Source organism: Mytilus trossulus, chromosome 1 (genome assembly GCF_036588685.1).
Source record: "Mytilus trossulus isolate FHL-02 chromosome 1, PNRI_Mtr1.1.1.hap1, whole genome shotgun sequence".
Classification (NCBI taxonomy): Eukaryota; Metazoa; Mollusca; class Bivalvia; order Mytilida; family Mytilidae; genus Mytilus; species Mytilus trossulus.
In genome coordinates, this window is record NC_086373.1 from 9662537 (window position 1) to 9683533 (window position 20997).

The 20997-nt window shown below is 33.7% G+C and overlaps 1 protein-coding gene across 1 annotated transcript; it reads left to right on the forward strand.

The window, feature by feature from the left end:
* The first annotated feature begins 2766 nt into the window (after positions 1-2766).
* LOC134714663 (selenoprotein K-like) lies at positions 2767-20704 on the forward strand. Its single transcript, XM_063576109.1, has 6 exons — positions 2767-2950; positions 10098-10185; positions 15843-15861; positions 16791-16849; positions 17331-17383; positions 19475-20704. The coding sequence occupies exons 1-6, from the start codon at positions 2932-2934 to the stop codon at positions 19507-19509; spliced, it is 273 nt and encodes a 90-aa protein (XP_063432179.1). The 5' UTR covers positions 2767-2931; the 3' UTR covers positions 19510-20704.
* Positions 20705-20997: the final 293 nt, after the last annotated feature.

Genomic DNA, 20997 nt, shown 5'->3' on the forward strand with positions numbered 1-20997 from the left:
AACACTAACTTTTGTATTGACATTCAGGTCGTCTGAGACACTGACTTGTTCACTAGAATTCAGACTGTCTTCGACACTGACTTGTTCACTGGTATTCAGATTGTCTTTAGACACTGACTTGTACATTTACATTCAGGTCGTCTGAGACAGATTTGCTCATTTTATTTAGATCGTTTGAGACACTGACTTTTACACTGACATTGAGATCGTACGAAACACTGACAATGACAATCAAATTGTTAGAGATACTGACTTTTACACCTTTTGATATTCAGATCGTCGGAAAACTGGCTTTTACACTGACAATCAGATCTTTTGAGACACTGACTGGTACATAGAGATTCAGATTGTCTGAATACTCACATGTACACTGGCATTCAGAGTGTCGTAGACAGATTTGTACACTGACATTCAGATCATCTAAGACCGACTTTGTTCACTGACATTCAGATCGTCGAATCACAGATCTTTTGAGACACTGACTTGTTCACTGACATTTATATCATCTGAGCCACTGACTTGTTCACCAACATTCAAATCGTCTAAAACATTGACTTGTTCACTAACATTCAAATCGTCTAATGCATTGACTTGTTCACTAACATTCAAATCGTCTGACACACTGACTTGTACACTGAAATTCAGATCGTCTGAAACGCTGTCTTGTTCACTAAATTAAGATCGTCTTAAACACTGACGTTTACATTGACATTCATATCATCTGACACACTGAATTGTACTCTGATAACTGAGACACTGACTTGTACTCTGATCATCTGATACATTGACTCGTACACTGATCAACTGAAATACTGACTTATTCACTGACATTCTGATCGTCTGAGACGCTGACTTGTTTACTGATATTCAGATCGTCTGAGACGCTGACTCTTTCACTTACATTCAGATAGTCTTAGACACCTATTTGTTCACTGACATTTAGATCGTCTGAGACACTAATTTTTACACTGACATTGAGATCGTACGAAACACTGACAATGACAATCAAATGGTCTGAGACGCTGACTCTTTCACTAACATAAAGATCGTCTGAGACACCTATTTGTATCCTGAAATTCAGTTCGTCTGAGACACTGACTTGTTCACTGACATTCAGACCTTCTGGAACACTGACTCATTCACCGACATTCAGATCGTCTGAAACACCTTTTTGTTCACTGACATTCAGATCGTATAGGACACTGACTCATACACTGACATTGTGGTCGTCTGAGACACTGACTTGTTCACTGACATTCAGATCGTCTGAGACACTGACTCAAACACTCTCATTCAGATCGTCTTAGACACTGACTCATACACTGACATTAACATCGTCTGATACACCTATTTGTTGACTGAAATTCATTTCGTCTATGCCACATGTGTTCACTGACATTAAGGTCTTCTAGAACACTGACTCAAACACTGACATTCATATCGTCTGAGACACTGACTTGTTCACTGACATTCTGATCGTCTGAGACACTGTCTCATACACTTACATTCTGGTCGTTTGAGACACTGACTTGTATATTGACCTTTAGATTGTCTGAGACACTGACTTGTTCACTGACATTTCATTTAGATCGTCTGAGCCGCTGACTTGTTCCCTGACATTCAGATCGTCTGTGACACTGACTTGTCACTGACATTCAGATTGTCTGAGACGCTGACTTGTTCACTGATATTCATATCGTCTGAGACTCTGACTTGTTCACTGATATTCATATCGTCTGAGACGCTGACTTGTTCACTGATATTCATATCGTCTGAGACTCTGACTTGTTCACTGACACTCAGATCGTCTGAGACTCTGACTTGTTCACTGACACTCAGATCGTCTGAGGCACTGACTTGTTCACTGAAATTCAGTTTGTTTAAGACTCTGACTTGTACTCTGACATTCAGATCGTCTGAGACACTGACTTGTTCACTTACATTCAGATCGTCTGAGGCACTGACTTGTTTACTGACATTCAGATCGTCTGAGCCACTGACTTGTTCACTGACATGCAGATCGTCTGAGACACTGACTTGTTCACTAACATTTAGATCGTCTGAGACACTGACTTGTTCATGATTTTAAATAGAATCAGAAGTCTATCATGATATTTCTAAAAAGATGGGCGAAATATACCAGAGGGACAGTCAAACTCATAGATCGAAAACAAAAACTGACATTGTCATGGCTAAAGATGAAAAAGTCAAACAGACAAACAATCGTTCAAATGACGCACCATAGAATCTAAAGAATAAGCAACACCACCTAAAACTGGGGGTGATCTTAGATGCTCTAGAAGGGTAAGCAGATCCTGCTCCAAATGTAGCACCCGTGCATTCGGTGTAATTTGCATTTATACTATATTTTATGCTTTCACATTTTCCCCAGCTGTGAGTTAGCATATACTATATTTTTATTACTTTTTTTATATCTCCTTATTTTATGTTTTGTTTTGTCCGCATCGTTGCAAATATTACGGAATTTGATGTCGTACAAGTGAGAGGTTTAGCGCTATAAAACCAGGTTCAATCCACCATTTTCTACATTTGAAAATGTCTGTACCAAGTCAGGATTATGACAGTTGTTGTCCATTCGTTTCATGTGTTTTATCATTTCCTTGTGATTCATAGGGACTTTCCTCCGATTGAATTTTCCTCGGAGTTCAGTATTTTTGTGCTTTTACTTTTTTCATGGTCTAAGGGCGACAACTTCTAGGATTTAGTGCGGGAAAATTTTATGTTAGTTATGCGTTTTAAAGATTTTGATTTTATACCGTAATATCTAAAACCAGTTAACGTTGATCTATCAAAACAAAAGTCATGGCCTACGTGTGACAAAGTGAGTGGAATAAGTTTCAAGATAAAGATACAACGCCATTTAAGAAATTTGTATTCATTGAATGAACACAGGGTGCTAACAAAGTAATCATGGTTTACGTTGGACAGGGTAGGTCATACTAGTCCGAGATTACTCTGACGTCCGACGGCTGTTTAGCCAGACAAGCTGGGGCCGTGGGACGTCAGAGCTTGTCCCATATCAAAAAGTGGATATTTGCCCACCCAAAATAGATGCGCTACTTCCTCGCTTATGGAGACGACTGAGGGCCTTGGAATTATATAAATCGGGCATCAATCTCTTCAGTTTTCATTTATTTCTTCATTTATGTAAGTTTCACCTACCTGCCAAACCTTTAATTTTCTATATTTTAACATTTTTCACAGAGACCCATGATTTCTCCATTTTTGACTTTCACTTTTAAATGGATGTTAAATTACGAGAGATTTCGTGGCCTCGAGACTCAAATATGCAAATATTTATATTCTGTTACCTCCTTTATAGGAGATCGATGAATAACGTTTAGAAGCAACCACGTTTTTTCACCTCCTTTTACAGGAGATCGGTAACTAGCATTTAGTTTCGACCACGATAACAATCGGTAGCTCTCGGACATTTAGGTAACTTACAGGGTAAATGAACGAGGTGTTACATTACGGTCATTTGCACTGTTTTCTCGTGGTCACGTGATAATCTTTGAAAATGAAAGGCAACATGGAGAAATCATGGGTCTCTTTGAAAAATGTTAAAATATAGAAAATTAAAGGTTTGGCAGGTAGGTGAAACTTACATAAATGAAGAGATAAATGAAAACTGAAGAGATTGATGCCCGATTTATATAATTCCAAGGCCCTCAGTCGTCTCCATAAGCGAGGAAGTAGCGCATCTATTTTGGGTGGGCAAATATCCACTTTTTGATATGGGACAAGCTCTGACGTCCCACGGCCCCAGCTTGTCTGGCTAAACAGCCGTCGGACGTCAGAGTAATCTCGGACTAAGGTCATACAAGATACATAATACGTTAGATTTTTCAACCTGAATAAATTTAGTCCAAATAATTCATTAATCAGGTTGGGAACAAACCCCCTGGATGGTGATTATACCTGTATAGAGGGATAAACCTTCTTAAGAGGGATAAAATTATCACTCTATAGAGGCAGGAACATATATATTAACGGGACTTGACACTACCTAATTATCGCCGATTTCCTTGTCGTGAATTTAATAATAAATGACACGATACGGAAACGGACGTGGTATAAATTCGTACTCGCAATTATGGTCGATAATTAACGGCTCTACATTTCCTATTCGAAACAGCTCAAAAACTATTGGTTTGGAAACTTGTTTTTCTTTATTCATTGAAATAGGAATATAATGAATCACTATTATAAATATACAATATAATAAAAAAGAGAAATATTGGATTAAAAACGGCAAATCATTGTTTATATAATCGTCTCCTTTTTTCAAAATTAAATAAATAAAAAGTTTTTGAACAAGTTTTTTTTTTATAAATTAAAAACAAACCTCTTCTAGAAAATCGTTTTATCTTGAGAAAATAGCTTTTTTGTTCTTAAATGATTTATTTTAGTTTCCATATTAAAATAGAAAGCCTTGGATAATTCTTTTAAATAAGGGAGCATAGTGAAATAATTACAAAATTAATTGTTTATACAAGTCCTCATTAAACTTAAGGTTCCAATAGGAATAACTGTGTTTATTAAACTGCTTTTTAGCTGATTAAAATGTAATTTCGAATTTGATTGCGGATCAAAAGATTTGATTAACGCAATTAAAACAAATATTATCCTAATTAAAAATGATGAAAATATTATGAAAAACAACCCAAGCCGACCGAGAAAACTTGCTTTGATCATGATTCCTCAACATTCATGACAAAATACACACAAGCCCACAACATGAGAATGAAGTTTGTAAATCCAAATCAGTCATTTGCTAACCATGTACGACAAACATAACTGCTTATCATGGTCTGATGGTCTGCCTCTTTTCCGGTTAGGCCGATGCCTAAGAAAGTTTATTGCTATAGCAAGCTATAGCAAACTTTACAAAAACCCACAGAAGAAGAAAAAAGAGAACTTCTCTTCTCGGTCTGATGATATGGACTTTGATGGTTTACTAGAATGCTAAACAGAGTCTGACACTGCTGAGTTTTTCAGATGAAGAGTTTGAACCTTTAGCTGCGAAAAAGTCTGAAATCGCAAAAACAACACCATGTCAGCCTAGCCAACTGAACACACCCTGTTATCAGTGTCCAGATTGTGATAAGACGGAAAAGTCAATTGCTGAGTTTAGAGGTCATGTACGACAAAAAGTTTGGCATTACAAGAATAAAAGGAATTTTCTTCTATTCACACCTATATTAATATGTCTTCTTTTCTCAAAAGTCTTTTTAGAAAAGACATATTAATATATATATATATTGCAGTGCTTTAAAAACATAATGATACCAGATGTGGAATGATTGCACATGAGCTTACTTTCATTTTTTGATAAGATTGTGCAAGCTTTTCGCACTTTTTCTAGTTCCTAAATATATACATAAATTTTCCGAAAAAGGTGTAGATTTTGTCGTGCTTGAAAGACAGATTAACATTTGCAATGCGAATGCTTAAGAATGTTTTTTTTGTCAGTGCATATTTTAGTATGGAAAACCTTAAACCTCAATCATGACCAGTTCTTTGGTATATATATTTTAAGTCTTCATATCAATTGTATCCTAGTTAGATTGAATAACTATAACAAGTATTTTCCCATGTTTAACCCGCCACATTCTGTATGTATGTGCCTGTCCCAAGTCAAGAGACTGGGTTCAGTGGTTTTCGTTTGTTTCTGTATAACATATTTGATTTTCAATGATATTTTTTACATAAATAAGGCCGTTAGTTTTCTCTTTTGAATTGTTTTACATTGTCTTATCAGGGCCTTTTATAGCTGACTATGCGGTATGGGCTTTGCTCATTGTTGAAGGCCGTATGGTGCCCTATAGTTGTTAATGTCTGTGTCATTTTGTGGATAGTTAAATAATTGTGTCAATAATTTAACTGCTATAATTCTTGCAATGATTGATTAACGTTTTCTATTTGTGACGATACCAATTAGACTTTTTATTAATAATGAAATAAATAACAAACACACTTATATATTGATATGCTCTCTTTAATAGAGAAAGGATCGCATTGGTAGATAATATAATGTTCGAAATTTTTATATGTCTCATCTTGCTCAATAAGGAAAGCTGGTGTCTGAACACTACTTATATCACATAATACTGTCAATTCAGTGATGGCCCAAAAAACTGTATACATATCTGCAATAAAAATTATAATTTTACTAAATTGATAAAATATAAATTGGGAATGTGTCCATAGGGCACAAATTATACCCCTGCTGCAAAGCTTCAAAAATTCAAACTAAACCTTAACTATTATCATGATTATATATTTACTTTTGAACACATATACATATATTCATATTAAAGTTTAGGAAATGTGTCATTATACTTGAAAAATGAAGATTTATTTAATATTAATCATGCAAAAATAATATTTCTTGACACCTAATGAAGCCATTTAGGTGCCAAGCCACTTTGACATTTTGTTTTTTTAACAATAATTTGATCATCTTAAATTGTTTTTGATAAATTTTGTTTCAAAGTTTGTTTATATACAACATGTACAATAGTTCAAGTATAATACAAAAATATTTTTTGTATAAATAAGCGTCTTTTATTCAAAGAAAATAATCAGAAAAAAATAATTGTGACTTCCTGTCCTACATTCGCTTCGTACACCCTCATAAGCCACCTCTAAATGTTGTGAAGAAATGATGCATTTATGATCTAAAACTTTGAAAAAAATGGGACAAATAAAGGTTGCAATACTTATATATTATAAATAAAAAAAATAGTGTTATTGTGTTTGTGTGTGTGTGGGAGGGGGGGGGGGCATTTATGTACTTTGACAACATCAAAATCACATATGCATGTCAAATTTTATATTTATTTTAGTGTTTATGTGCTTTAGAAGGAGTTTTATTGTGATGGAGATTTAAATAAGGTACACCTTGGAATAGTATAATATAATAATATATATGTTCCTGGGTACACAGACTGGCCAGATAAGGACCAAATATGGCAAAATTGATGACTCGATATTTCTTTTAATATCAATAAAATGTCATTAAAACTAAGTTACACGGGATGCCAGTGTATCAAACTTGTAATCTGCAACATTTTTTTTTTAATAATTGCATTCATTTAATCACAATACGTTGGACAATGCAAGAGGGGGGATAATAAAAATGGCGCCAATGGCATTTCGGAATGAGACCGCGAATGATGACTGATTTCTTTATCAATACCAATAAAATAACATCCAAACTACATGAAACGTGAAGCTAGTGTACTAAACTTGTAAACTGTCGCTTCAAATTTGTCATGATCGCATTTTTTTCATCACAAAACGTTGGGCAATGCAATCGGATAATACAAAAAAAAATGGCACCAGTAGCATTTTTCAATGATCGTGAATTTGACCAACGTAATAAAACACTTTACATAGAATAAATCACTCTCATATAAGTTACTTCATGTGAAAAAATATATCTTCTTTATTGTTAAACTTACCAACTCATTAAAGTTGTTGAACGTGTGGAATTGTGTGGATGATTCATTAGCAGTCACGATAGCTTTCAGTCCGACGCTTCCAGTCTCCATTAATCTCGCGAAGTCTCGTGACGTACGGGACTGAAATAACTTTATACTGAAATGCGTACGAGATTCATTTCCCGTTAGATATACTGTTCCCAGATAGAGGGGTATTTGTGTTTGCACTGGATTTAAAGCAAATTAGAGCAGAATGGCATTTTCTAATTATATTGGCTATAATCTCTAGCAGTAGGTGCATCAACATACATGTATGCACTTTACTAAAAATTGGGATAACCTGTTTTCTGCTAAAGTGACAAAACTTGAAATCTATTGTATACCTATCTGAACACCTGATCAACATCTAAAGGAATAGTTGACCTTTAAATTTCATGTTAAATCTAACAATAGAAATTCTGTTAAGGGCATACGATACAGTTACAGGGAAGGTAATGACGTTGCTAACGTAATTTGTTATTTTCGCGACGTCAAACTGTGACATATCGGGATAAGATGCATTTTTCGACTGATTTTTATCATTCAAACTGATTTAATTTGAAAACGAGTTCATGGACCCCTATTTTTCAAAACGGCATTTTGTTTCATTTTGCAGAGAGATTATGTGACCCAAATTTTATAAAACTGTAAATAGAGGTTTTTTTTTAATTTTGATAAACATGCAGTAAAAAATGACGTTTTTTCCTCAATTCATGAACATTTGATAAATATGAGTTATTTCTGAATAAAAAATTGCATATTTTTTTATGATATTTATAAAATACAGAAATTACCGATTATTTAACAAAAAACAATTTGTGTTTATCTTTTATAACGAAAACGAAAACGAAAACGAAATTACGGCCACAAATCTGAATTTTGAGCAAATATACAAAATTTCGACCTCATTTTACTCAAAAAGTAGCACATGAAGGTATATTTTTTATTACATATTTCATTAAATCAGGTAGAAAATAGCCTATATGCAAATTTCATGAACTTGTAAATACAGGATCAAAACTGTATCGTATGCCCTTAAGTGAGTAGAATTTACCTGATCATCACAGCTTTCAATCATGGTGAACAATAGATTTTATATCTAGTCAGATAAGCAGCAAATTGGGCATGTGCATATTAAACTAAGTTCATCAATTGGTGCATCAACTGTTGCAGGTTACTGCCATAATAAGTAGAGAATGCCATTCTGCCCTGTTTTGATTTAAATCCAGTCTAAACAAAAATACCCCTCTATAGAGGGATAATTTTATCCCTCTATAGAAGGTTTATCCCTCTATACAGGTATAATCACCATAGAGAGGGTTTGTTCCCAACCTGTTAATTGATCATATTTATCTGATTTCGTTTTACTAATAATTGGTGCATTGTACATAAATTCATGAAGAATCCACCAATCAATTTAAGAACAGATAGACCCATTGAGGTATACCGTGTTAAGACATTTACTTATTGAATTACAAATACAATATTAGTCCAAATAAATATAATGTAATGGTGGTTGGTTTTACCTTATAATTTATTCATATAAAACCTGCTTTGTAGAAATATAATAGCTTCTAAACTGCCATACTGGCTGTAGTTAGCTGTGGGGTTACTGGGCCTACCTGTCTTCTTCAGCCTGTGCCGGTCTGATGTCTCATGACGTCAGAATAGGGTTTTGCGTTAGTTCTGCACTCACAAACTGACTGAGAAAAGAAAAACACTGAACATCACCTTCTCCAGGTTGATAATTTTATTTATGCTACGTTTATAACCACCATTATGTCTCATTTTGCTATTCTAAACATTTAAAGTATTATTATACATTGACATTGTAAACTGTGCTTAAATTATTTGGCTGATATTAAATCTATATTATTAGTAACGATGTATTCTGTTTTCTAATATTCTATGAACTCAGGAAAACTCATTCCCGTTACAATGACATCTTGAAAGACTATTTTATTTTTTTCTGCGATGCCTTCACAGAAAGAGCATTATAATAGCCTTGCAAGCTTGTAAGTTCAAACCAGACTTAAGAATTGGCATTGCTGCTTCTCCACCAAGCACATGGTTTATAGGAGTAATCTAGAGCAAATATAAAAAAGAAGATGTGGTATGATTAATTGCCAATGAGACAACTCTCCACAGGAGACCAAAATGACACAGAAATTAACAACTATAGGTGACCGTACAGCCTTCAATAATAAGCAAAGCCCATACAGCATAGTCAGCTATAAATGGCCTGAAATGACAATTAAAAACAATTCAAATGAGAAATCTATAAAAAGAAAAAATGAACGAAAAAAAATATGTAACACATAAATGACAAACACTGAACTACAGGCTCCTGACTTGGGACAGACACACACATACACAATGTGGCGGGGTTAAACATGTTAGCAGGATCCCAACCCTCCCCTAACCTGGGACAGTGGTAAAACAGTACAACATAAAGACTGGACAGTGGTCAAATCAAGGTCAGAATAACATGGTGGGTTAGTGTTTACATTGAACATGTCTTACTGTGGACTGCTACCTGGTATAAATTTATTGAGGCATATAATACATGATGAAATCTTTGTTTTACAGGAGGTCAAATGTTGGACTCCAGGTCACCATGGAGATTATCAATCATTCCAGAACTATTTTGGTCCATAGTTAACTTCTTTGTTTTGTTGTAAGTAGACATGTTACTTTTTATAGAGACAACTTTTGAAATTCATCCACTTTCCTGTTTATTTCCTATAGCTAGCTATGTCACAATGCTTTTGTTATAGCATCTCCGTAAGAACCATTTGCTTCATGTTGTTTACAATCACCATTCCCATGGAAACCAACTGTGCCCCTCTTCTTGCCAACTTTATTCTTATAAAGTGGACTTCAAACAAAAAAATTCTTAGCAAGAAAGAAAAGAAATTGGCACTATTGATTCATTTAACTTTACTTTTCGCTATAAATATAGATCATGTAGATGATATTCTCTCACTAATTATATATATATAAATTATTCAAAATTTGTTGACTATGTTGAACGAATCTATACCATCAAAGTAGAGATAAAGGATACAACAGATACAATTAAGTCTGACTCATATCTTGACTTACATCTAGAAATTGACAATGAGGATTGGTTAAAAACAAAACTTTACGACCCCATCATGAAAATGGAATATCTATTTCACTTAACATGCTTAAATGATATCTGATATGTTCCTAATGTTGTAACTACAGTCCTGTTCTCTTTCCATGAATGTGACCTACCTAGTTATACTATTTACCAGCTGGTTTGTAATAACACGAACAACACGAGCATGACGATGGGTGATACATTGTACATGTGGAGCACCTGAGTCTGAGATCGCCCCCATTTTTTATGGGGTTTGTGTTACTTAGTCTTTAGTTTTCTATGTTAGGTCTTGTGTACTTTCGTTTTTCTGTTTGTCTTTTTCTTTTTTAGCCTTGGCGTTGTCAGTTTATTTTTATGCCCCACCTACAATAGTAGAGGGGCATAATGTTTTCTGGTCTGTGCCTCCGCTCGTTCATCCGTCTGTCCCGCTTCAGGTTAAAGTATTTGGTCAAGGTAGTTTTTGATGAAGTTGAAGTCCAATCAACTTAGTATACATGTGCCCTATGATATCATCTTTCTAATTTAAATGCCAAATTAGAGTTTTGACCCCAATTTTACGGTTCACTGAACATAGAAAATGATAGTGCAAATTTCAGGTTAAAGTTTTTGGTCAAGGTAGTTTTTGATAAAGTAGAAGTCCAATCAACTTGAAACTTAGTGTACATGTTCCCTTTGATAACATCATTCTAATTTTAATGCCAAATTAGAGAATTTATTCCAATTTCACGGTCCACTAAACATAGAAAATGATAGTGCGAGTGGGGCATCCGTGTACTGTGGACACATTCTTGTTGATTTATGAGTTAGATGTCCCACTGGCATCTTTTGTCCCTTCTTTTTTACACAGATTAATTGAAGGTCAACTTTTGCAAGTAATTCATAAAACATCTTTAGATTTGACTTAATCCATTTCATCCCATGGGGGACATAGGGTAGCCACAGTAGCTTTCCATCTTTTCCTGTCTTTGGCTATTTTCTTTGCTTCTCCCCATGTTTTCCCAATTTTCAGATGTAAGATCTCTGCGCCTGGTGGATTTTGGTCCCTCTCTTTTACTATGTCCCTGGGGATTCCAATTGAAGTGGCTTACAGTGTATAACATGTCACTCAATGTCCAAACTGAGAATTAAATGCATATCAAAGCATGTTGATTTTAAGTCCTGGATACGAAATGTAAATCGAAACAAAATTATAAAATATAATGAACTATAAAACGCAAAGAATTAAAGTCTAAAATAATAAAAATTGAGAATTTTATATCAAAGCCCAAATTATAACTGAAGCTGCTTTTTCCTTGGTCACATGTCCAAGCCATTTCCATCTACGTGTCATAATTGTTCTTTCTATTGGTTCCTCTTTATTGTCCTTTTCCATAGTTCTTTGTTGCTAATGGTGTTAGGCCACTTGATTTCTATGATGTTTCTAAGACACCTGTTCATAAAAACTTGTAATGTATTGGTAGACACAGCTGTTTGTCTCCAAGTTTCTGACCCATAGGAAGTATAGATTTCACATTGGAGTTGAAGATCCTGGTTTTGGTGTTTGTTCTGAGTGCTTTGCTCCTCCAGACTGGTTTAAGAATTGCAAAGGCTTGTTGAGCTTTTCTTTTTCTAGATTGGATGTCTTCATCTGTCTCACCTGATGTACTGATTATGCTTCCTAGTGGATCTGCCCCAGGTGGACTGTATTCAAATTTGTCATACCTAATGTGTTCCATCTTACTTCAATTAGTCCTAGAATTCCAATCTCATATCTATCCATCTCTTTTGTTACTTGTGCACATTTAAAAAGAAAGAGTAGTGGCTATTTTAGCTGTTTCTGCAATCAAGATTTTTTCCAAGGCAGGGTGATTAACCCTACGCTTAACCTCTTGGGCCCAGAGGACCAGCAGCTTTTCTGTAGGGGTTTCCATCCCTTAGACCAATGCTGTTGCTGACGAGTTCCATCAACCCGAATTTTTTATCTGGATTTGCTTCCATTTACAATGATTTAAAAATCCAATCACAAGGCAAACAAAGTTAACAAACAAACAAATATTGTATTTGCCAATCACGGAGCCCAAAATGAGCAGAATATAAATTACAATATAATTTTCAAACATAACGTAAAGTAAATTAAAAATAGGTTAAACAAAGTACATACTATGATTGATTTTGATTTAATTAATTGATATAAAATATTAAAGCAAATGAAGAAGGCAATTTGTAATAATAAAAATATATAATATAATACGACCAATTGTCTGTTACTCTGGTCCCTTTATACAAGGCAGTGATACTATTTGACCCATAGCTGGGGCGAGGCTAATGAGTGCTAGAGCATATGTACATGCCGGTGGGCCTACACACTGCATCTCTGGGGCCCTTGCTGCTCCCAGATCCTCTACAGATGATGCCTATGATAATATAACCTGGTTAACCGTGTGCTGTCGGGGGGAGGCACTGTAGAAGTCTTGGATAGTGTAGAGGCTTTGTACTGGCAGAAAAGATTTACACACTAGACTTTCTTTTCACCCACAATTGAGTTAGCCAGCGGCAGTGATAGAGTGTTTTAACTCCCATCTGCACTAGACACATACACAACCCTTGTGGTAAAACCACTGGTCAGCACACATCTTTAGATGTACATGTATTGCAATCACTCTTTCAGTTTGTCTAACAAATGTATTATTTCATAACACTTTTTAGTTCACCTGTCCCGAAGGGACAAGTGAGCTTATGCCATCACTTGGCGTCCGTCGTCGTCCGTCGTCGTCTGTCGTCGTAAACTATTTCAAGAATCTTCTCCTCTGAAACTACTGGGCCAAATACTTTCAAAAATTAACTGGATGTTCCTTAGGGTATCTAATTTATAAATTGTATCCGAAGTTATGATCTATCAACAAACATGGTCGCCATTGCTATAAATTGAACATAATGGGTCAAATGCAGTTTTTGGCTTATAACTCAAAAACCAAAGCATTTAGAGCAAATCTGACATGGGGTAATATTGTTTATCAGGTCAAGATCTATCTGCCCTGAAATTTTCAGATGAATCAGACAACCCGTTGTTGGGTTGCTGCCCCTAAATTGGCAATTTTAAGGAAATTTTGCTGTTTTTGGTTATTATCTTGAAAACTATTATAGATAGAGATAAACTGTAAACAGGAATAATGTTCAGCAAAGTAAGATTTACAAATAAGTCAACATGACGGAAATGGTCAGTTGACCCCTTTAGGAGTTATTGCCCTTTATAGTCAATTTTTAACCATTTTTCGTAAATCTTAGTAATCTTTTACAAAAATCTTCTCCTCTGAAACTACTGGGCCAAATACTTCCAAACTTTAACTGAATGTTCCTTAGGGTATCTCGTTTGTAAATTTTATCCGAAGTTATGATCTATCAACAAACATGGTCGCCATTGCTAAAAATAGAACATAGGGGTCGAATGCAGTTTTTGGCTTATAACTCAAAAACCAAAGCATTTAGAGCAAATCTGACATGGGGTAATATTGTTTATCAGGTCAAGATCTATCTGCCCTGAAATTTTCAGATGAATCAGACAACCCGTTGTTGGGTTGCTGCCCCTGAATTGGTAATTTTTAGGAAATTTTGCTGATTTTGGTTATTATCTTGAATATTATTATAGATAGAGATAAACTGTAAACAGCAATAATGTTCAGCAAAGTAAGATTTACAAATAAGTCAACATGACGGAAATGGTCAGTTGACTGACCCCTTTAGGAGTTATTGCCCTTTATAGTCAATTTTTAACCATTTTTCGTAAATCTTAGTAATCTTTTACAAAAATCTTCTCCTAAAACTACTGGGCCAAATACTTCCAAACTTTAACTGAATGTTCCTTAGGGTATCTAGTTTGTAAATTGTATCCGAAGTTATGATCTATCAACAAACATGGTCGCATTGCTAAAAATAGAACATAGGGGTCAAATGCAGTTTTTGGCTTATAACTCAAAAACCAAAGCATTTAAAGCAAATCTGACATGGGTAATATTGTTTATCAGGTCAAGATCTATCTGCCCTGAAATTTTCAGATGAATCAGACAACCTGTTGTTGGGTTGCTGCCCCTGAATTGATAATTTCAAGGAAATTTTGCTGTTTTTGTTTATTATCTTGATTATAATTATAGATAGAAATAAACTGTAAACAGCAATAATGTTCAGCAAAGTAAGATCTTCAATTAAGTCAATTTGACCAAAATTGTCAATTGACCCCTTAAGGAGTTATTGCCCTTTAAAGACTTTTTTCACAATTTGTTCATCATGTTGACTTGCTTTTAAAAATCTTCTCCTTTGAAACTGCTGTATCAATTTCAGCCAAACTTCGGCTAAATGAGTTTCAGAGTATCTAGTATAAATTTTATATTTTATTTCCTTGTATGTCAAGAAACATAGCTCCTTTGGCTAAAATAGAACATAGGAGAAAATGATTATTTTTTTTGGGTTTTGAAGAAAATAGGACGATCCAAAAAACATTTAAATAAATTGAAAAGCCAAAATAATCATTGATGAGAGATTTAACCAAAAGAATTAAGGTGAGCGATTCAGGCTCTTGAGAGCCTCTTGTTTCATGTACTACTGAACAGGATGATTTCATATTTTGTCAACACTGTAACATCTAGACGTATTTGCACTGTATGAACACTTGTCTGTCAGTCAATAATGTCCTCATTTTTTTTTCAATAAGATGAATGAACTAATTTTTTAGTGACACATTTCTTCACTGAACATTATTGGTTTAATATTTGGTTTTGACACTAATCAGTTGTTTATAGGTATGAATGTTTTTGTTTCCAATCTGTCAGACACTGTTTTCCTGTTTGTATGTTGACACTATGTCTTCAAACAAATTTTGAATAAACTAACTTATTTTCATCACATGTTTCTGTATAGAATGACTTCTGGTCTACCGCTTGACAGCAATGACTGGTAACTTAAAGTGCTTTAACAAGTTTGTCAGACACCTACTTCCTGTCTACCAATACTTTGAATTACTAGTGGGGGTATGCTTAGTACAACACTACAGGCAACATCTTGTTAAAACACTCATTGAAAGGGATAAACAAAAGTATAACTTCCTGAAAAGTTGTGCTACTTTCAGGATTCCAATTTTTTTATCCTTTAGCTTGAAGTCTTTGGAAATTTTAAAAGTTTGACATTGAAATAGTGTACTTTATATACCAATTATTAATGTTTATTTTTTCTTTCAGTTTTAGAACTCTTATAAATGTAAGTATCATGAGTAATTGTTTGCTTTTACAAGACCATATTAAATATCATAAACACTGAAAATAAACATTTGTAATTTTTAAAACCTCGTCATATTATGTAAATTACCTGTCACAAGGGCATGTTTTATTGAAATGTTACATTAAAATATATTTCTGGAAATAACTGAATGCAGCAAATTGCCATGCAAAAATAATACCTCTACTTTCTTGTGTGCTTATTATATTTGACAGAAAAAAAGAAATTAATGAAAATTTTAACACGACGTCCTTCAAACGCTTCGAGTACACACCTGTGGTAAAATATGAATATATTGCATTGGCTGTTCCGATTATACTCCTGTGTCATATGTTTTTTTATGAATGAAGTACCTGACGTCATAGAATGATGATGTAATAATTTATGCACTTTACGGGAAAATACACGCTTCTGATACCGAAATCATCACAACAAGGAAACGTAAACAAACAATGATAAAAAATGGTATAAGCCTATTTTTTTTTATACATAGAAAACATATAAGAAATTTATCATTAAAATTCATTCAAATCTATTTAATTACTTTATTGTTAATAGTTTGAGCATGTCACTAATTCTGTTTGCTCCGTTCTTTTACGCCAATCTAAAAGTGCGTTAATTTATGGGAACGGCAAATATTTGCCTCCACCTAGAGTGCTTCAATCCTAAAGAATTGCCGTATTTGTCCTATTAGAATCGAAATAATTCATGGGGGCTTGAATATATCTATATTTTACCACAGGTTGTCCCTTAATGCCGATATTTTACCCCTCGCTATCACTCAGAGTAAAATATTTGTCATAAAGGGCCAACCCATGGTAAAATCACGATATATTCAAGCCCCCATGAATTATTTCTTAAATATATAATACTAAAAGATGACATTTTAAATATTAATTTTCTCTTTCCAGCCAAGTCTTTCTAAGGAAGGAAGTACACATTCTAGAGACTACAGATCTGGGGGAGGAGGGTAAGTCTTATATTATCATCCTATTCTATTGTTTAATCATAAATTTAGCAAAAAATGTCCTATTACATGTATTCATCTGCAAACTAATAAGTTTGATCCAGCCATAGATTGGTGGTAAATGACAGAATAATTCATATTATTGGAAATTTCTGTTCATGCTGCAAAATGTAGTTGTTGGCGTTTTACATTAATCCAAATCGACTAATGAGGAATTATTTATGTTTTGTTCAGTTATTAAGCCACTTTAGTCAAATTGAATTTGAATTGATTCAGAAGTTACCAAAAAAGTTACTAAGGAAAGAAATACTGCCACTCTTAAATTGGGTTATAGTAATATAGATTTTTCCGTTCTTCAGTACATGCAGTATATTGCAATGTCTTGTTTGTCTAATTGTTACTTTTGTCACACTTTTCTCACAAACTACTTAACAAAAGACTTTTAAGTTACATTTTCTTTTTATTTGATTTGATTTTATTTTAGCGGTCCACCAGCGCCACCTAGGAGAAGAATGGGAGGATTCAGAGGAGGTGGAGGTAAATTATTTAACTTATCTTGACAATACTGTGGAATAAGTTCATGGAACTTTTTAAAGCCAAAAAAAAACAACCCAAAAAATTACTCAATCACGGGTATGATATACATGATAAACATCACAGCATTGTCAAACACAAAAATTTGACTGAATATTAAGTCATCCTAATTAATGCATGTTAAGGTTAAAATTCAATCAGGAATGTATTAAACCAAGTGACAAATATTGAAAATACATGTTTAAGACAATAAAAAAAGAGACAAGTGTAGTAATGATCATAAAAGTCCAAGTCTGCTTCTTGTATAAATATGAAACATTTCCACCAAACAAACCATGCGCGTAGCTACGTTTACGTCAAAACGCCCGGGCGACACTTGAATTTTGAAAATAAAACAAATAATCGACATAGAATAAGAAAAACTGGTCTATAGCACATCATCCTTGTGCTTCTGTTTTCAATGGTTTTTAATTTAGGATAACTAGAGGCTCACAAGAGCCTGTTTCGCTCACCTGATTCTACTTGGGTTTTTAAAATCATATAAAAAGATGAAATTTGGCTACAAAGTAACAACACTTGGCCAGCACCTCATTAAGAAAGGAACATTCATGCTATGTTTGCTTTCATTCAATTCAGTGGTTCTATAAAAGAAGACATTTGTATGTATTTCCCATTAGGTTCTATGTTAAACCAAGTCCCCTGCTGAAAACCACCTTGATTGATGGATTTGCTACAAAGTAACAACACTTGGTCAGCATGTCATAAGGAACATTCATGCTATGTTTGACTTCATTCCATTCAGTGGTTCTCTAAAAGAAGACATTTGTATGTATTTCCCATTGTGTCCTTTGTTAAACTAAGTTCCCTGCTGGCAGCCATCTTGGATGATGGATCAGCTACAAAGTAACAACACTTGGTCAGCAATTCATAGGGAACATTCATGCCATGTTTGGTTTCATTCCATTTAGTGGTTCTCTAAAAGAAGTCATTTGTATGCATTTCTCATAGGGTCCTATGTTAAACTAAGTCCCCCACTGGCGGCCATCTTGGATGATGGATCGGCTACAAATTAACAACACTTGGTCAACACCTTATAAGGAACATTCATGCCATGTTTGGTTTCATTCCATTCAGTGGTTCTCAAGAAGAAGTTCAAAATGTAAAATGTTAACGACGAGGACGGACGCCAAGTGATGAGAAAAGCTCACTTGGCCCTTCGGGCCAGATGAGCTAAAAAGGGACTTATTTCTCAAATAGATCATTTCATATATTTCTATGTTTTTTTCTTCTTTTTTTTAAGCAATTCACTATCTGCTCAAATTCGATATGCTGTTTGTATTTTTGTTGAGCCTGTGATTTATGTCCAAAAAGCGAGACATATGGTCCGAGAACACAGTTATTTCATAGTTCATTTCTTTTAGACAATAAATGGAAATTTAAAAAATCCCAATAGCAATTTCCCAATAATTTTATTACAGTGTTTTTTACTACTTTTGGAACAAATTATATCAAAATTATAGAAAACTTCATCTGCTCTTAACTCAAAATATGGACAATTTTATGTTAAGGGGGTCTTGAAATCACTTTGATAGCTTTCAAATGCAAATTTTTAACCTTTTTCAGCTGGACCAAATCACTACTTTACTTTAAAATTCAGGAATAAAATTTATTTACGGTGTAATTTTATCCCCCTTCTTGCTATTTGAGGCATAATACATGAAGAAATAAAAATGGAAGGGGTATAAAAAAAAATTGTCAAATAACTCACTTTCCACACTAGGGACTATATTGATAGACAATGAAAATCAAAAGACAATACCTGTGTTCCATATACAAATATTTGATCATTCAATCAGTTCATACATTAAGCAAGCACCAATGAATCAATTAGTAAGCCCTACTATATTTAAAAATAAGGAGATGTGGTGTGATTACCAATGAGACAAATATCCATCAGAGTTCAACTAACATAGATATAAGCAATTATAAGTTTTGTTTATCTTTGCTTTGATTTTATATATAGTTTTATATAATTTGATCTTTTTAATTTTGAAATAGTATATTAAATAAGTTTTGTATTGTGATATTTTGTAGGTGCCCCGAGTCCTCCACCAATGGGAGGTGGATGAGGTCGGTAAACGATCCAGATACTGTAAGGCACTAGAAAGCCTTGTATACTGGATCCCTGTCCAATGGTCTTTGGAGTAATACACGTGGAACTAAAATGTCATCATGTCAACATAATTAATTAATGAAACTATTATGCCAAAATAAATCTTTTTTATAAACATACGTACAGGAATAGCAATATTATATATAAGTGATGATATATGTTCATTGACATTGTTACGTGTTTTTTATTTATTTTCATGTATTTTATATAAACAGCTGCAAATTACATTATGTATATATTTTAGAATTAACCATTTTATTCCTTAAAAGGCCCAAGGCAAATTCCTTGGTTATTTTTGGGACATTTCTTTATCTCTCAGTACTATTTCTAAAAAGGATGTACAATGATCAGATATTTTCTATCCTTTTGGAGTATCAATCAATACATTAATAAACCTGCAGTTAAAGAAAAATATAAGACTTGTGTGAACTTTTAAAAGTCCTTCTGACTTCAAATAAGCTTTTATTTAACAAATAACCATGCATTTCTAATACTTATTATGGACAATTTATTTAGTTTATTTATTTCAAAGACCAGCACATTACTACTTGAATTAACTTTTGATAAGTTGTATGACAAGTTTTCTATAAACTTCACGAGAAGTAAGGAAACTTTGATGTATTCAGGTTTTAATGTGTTCCTGTTATAATCTGCCAAACGTTGTGATATATGTATATTGTTATGTTAAAACTTTTAAATAAAATCTTTATTCTACAAAAAAAATCTCATATTTTTATCATCTGTATGTACAGTGTAATATTTGTTTAGTTGGTTGGTATATATGCTCATTAATTTTTATTTCATTAACTTTGCACACTTCATTTTCTTCAGTCATCAAAGGAAATATTATTGTTCATGTAATCTGTCAATCCTGATGTTATTTTTATCATGTTGATAGTCCTGATCATATGTTAATATAATTAAAATGTAATATATTCTGGGACTGAGGTTTTGTGTCTCATTCATGTACATGTAAATGTTTGATACATTGTATTTAATTAGATCAGTCTGTGGTGTATTCTTATTCATGTACATGTAAATGTCTGAAATTTAATTAAGTTTTAGACTATTGTGTATTGCAATCATTCCATTGTCACCTTATATATGTGGAAAAGAATGTGTTTAGCTGTAAATAAAGGGATTTTATCTTGCTTTCTCTTATATTACTGCTTATTGTGGCAGATGCCATGTGCTAGAAAATAGTCTCGATCCTGTTACCACATGATGTATTGTTGATTATATTACAGATGGTTGGACTAGAAATATTTTTGTGTGTCTATGAAGGTAGTGATATAGAATAGGATCCACACAAATTTCAGGAACTTACTTAAAACAGTATTTATCATGGTACAGTAAATACATGTTCTCAAAGAGACGACTAACTTATTCAAAAATATCTACATGTACATAAAATTACCATGAACCTCAGTATTCTAAGTGAAAA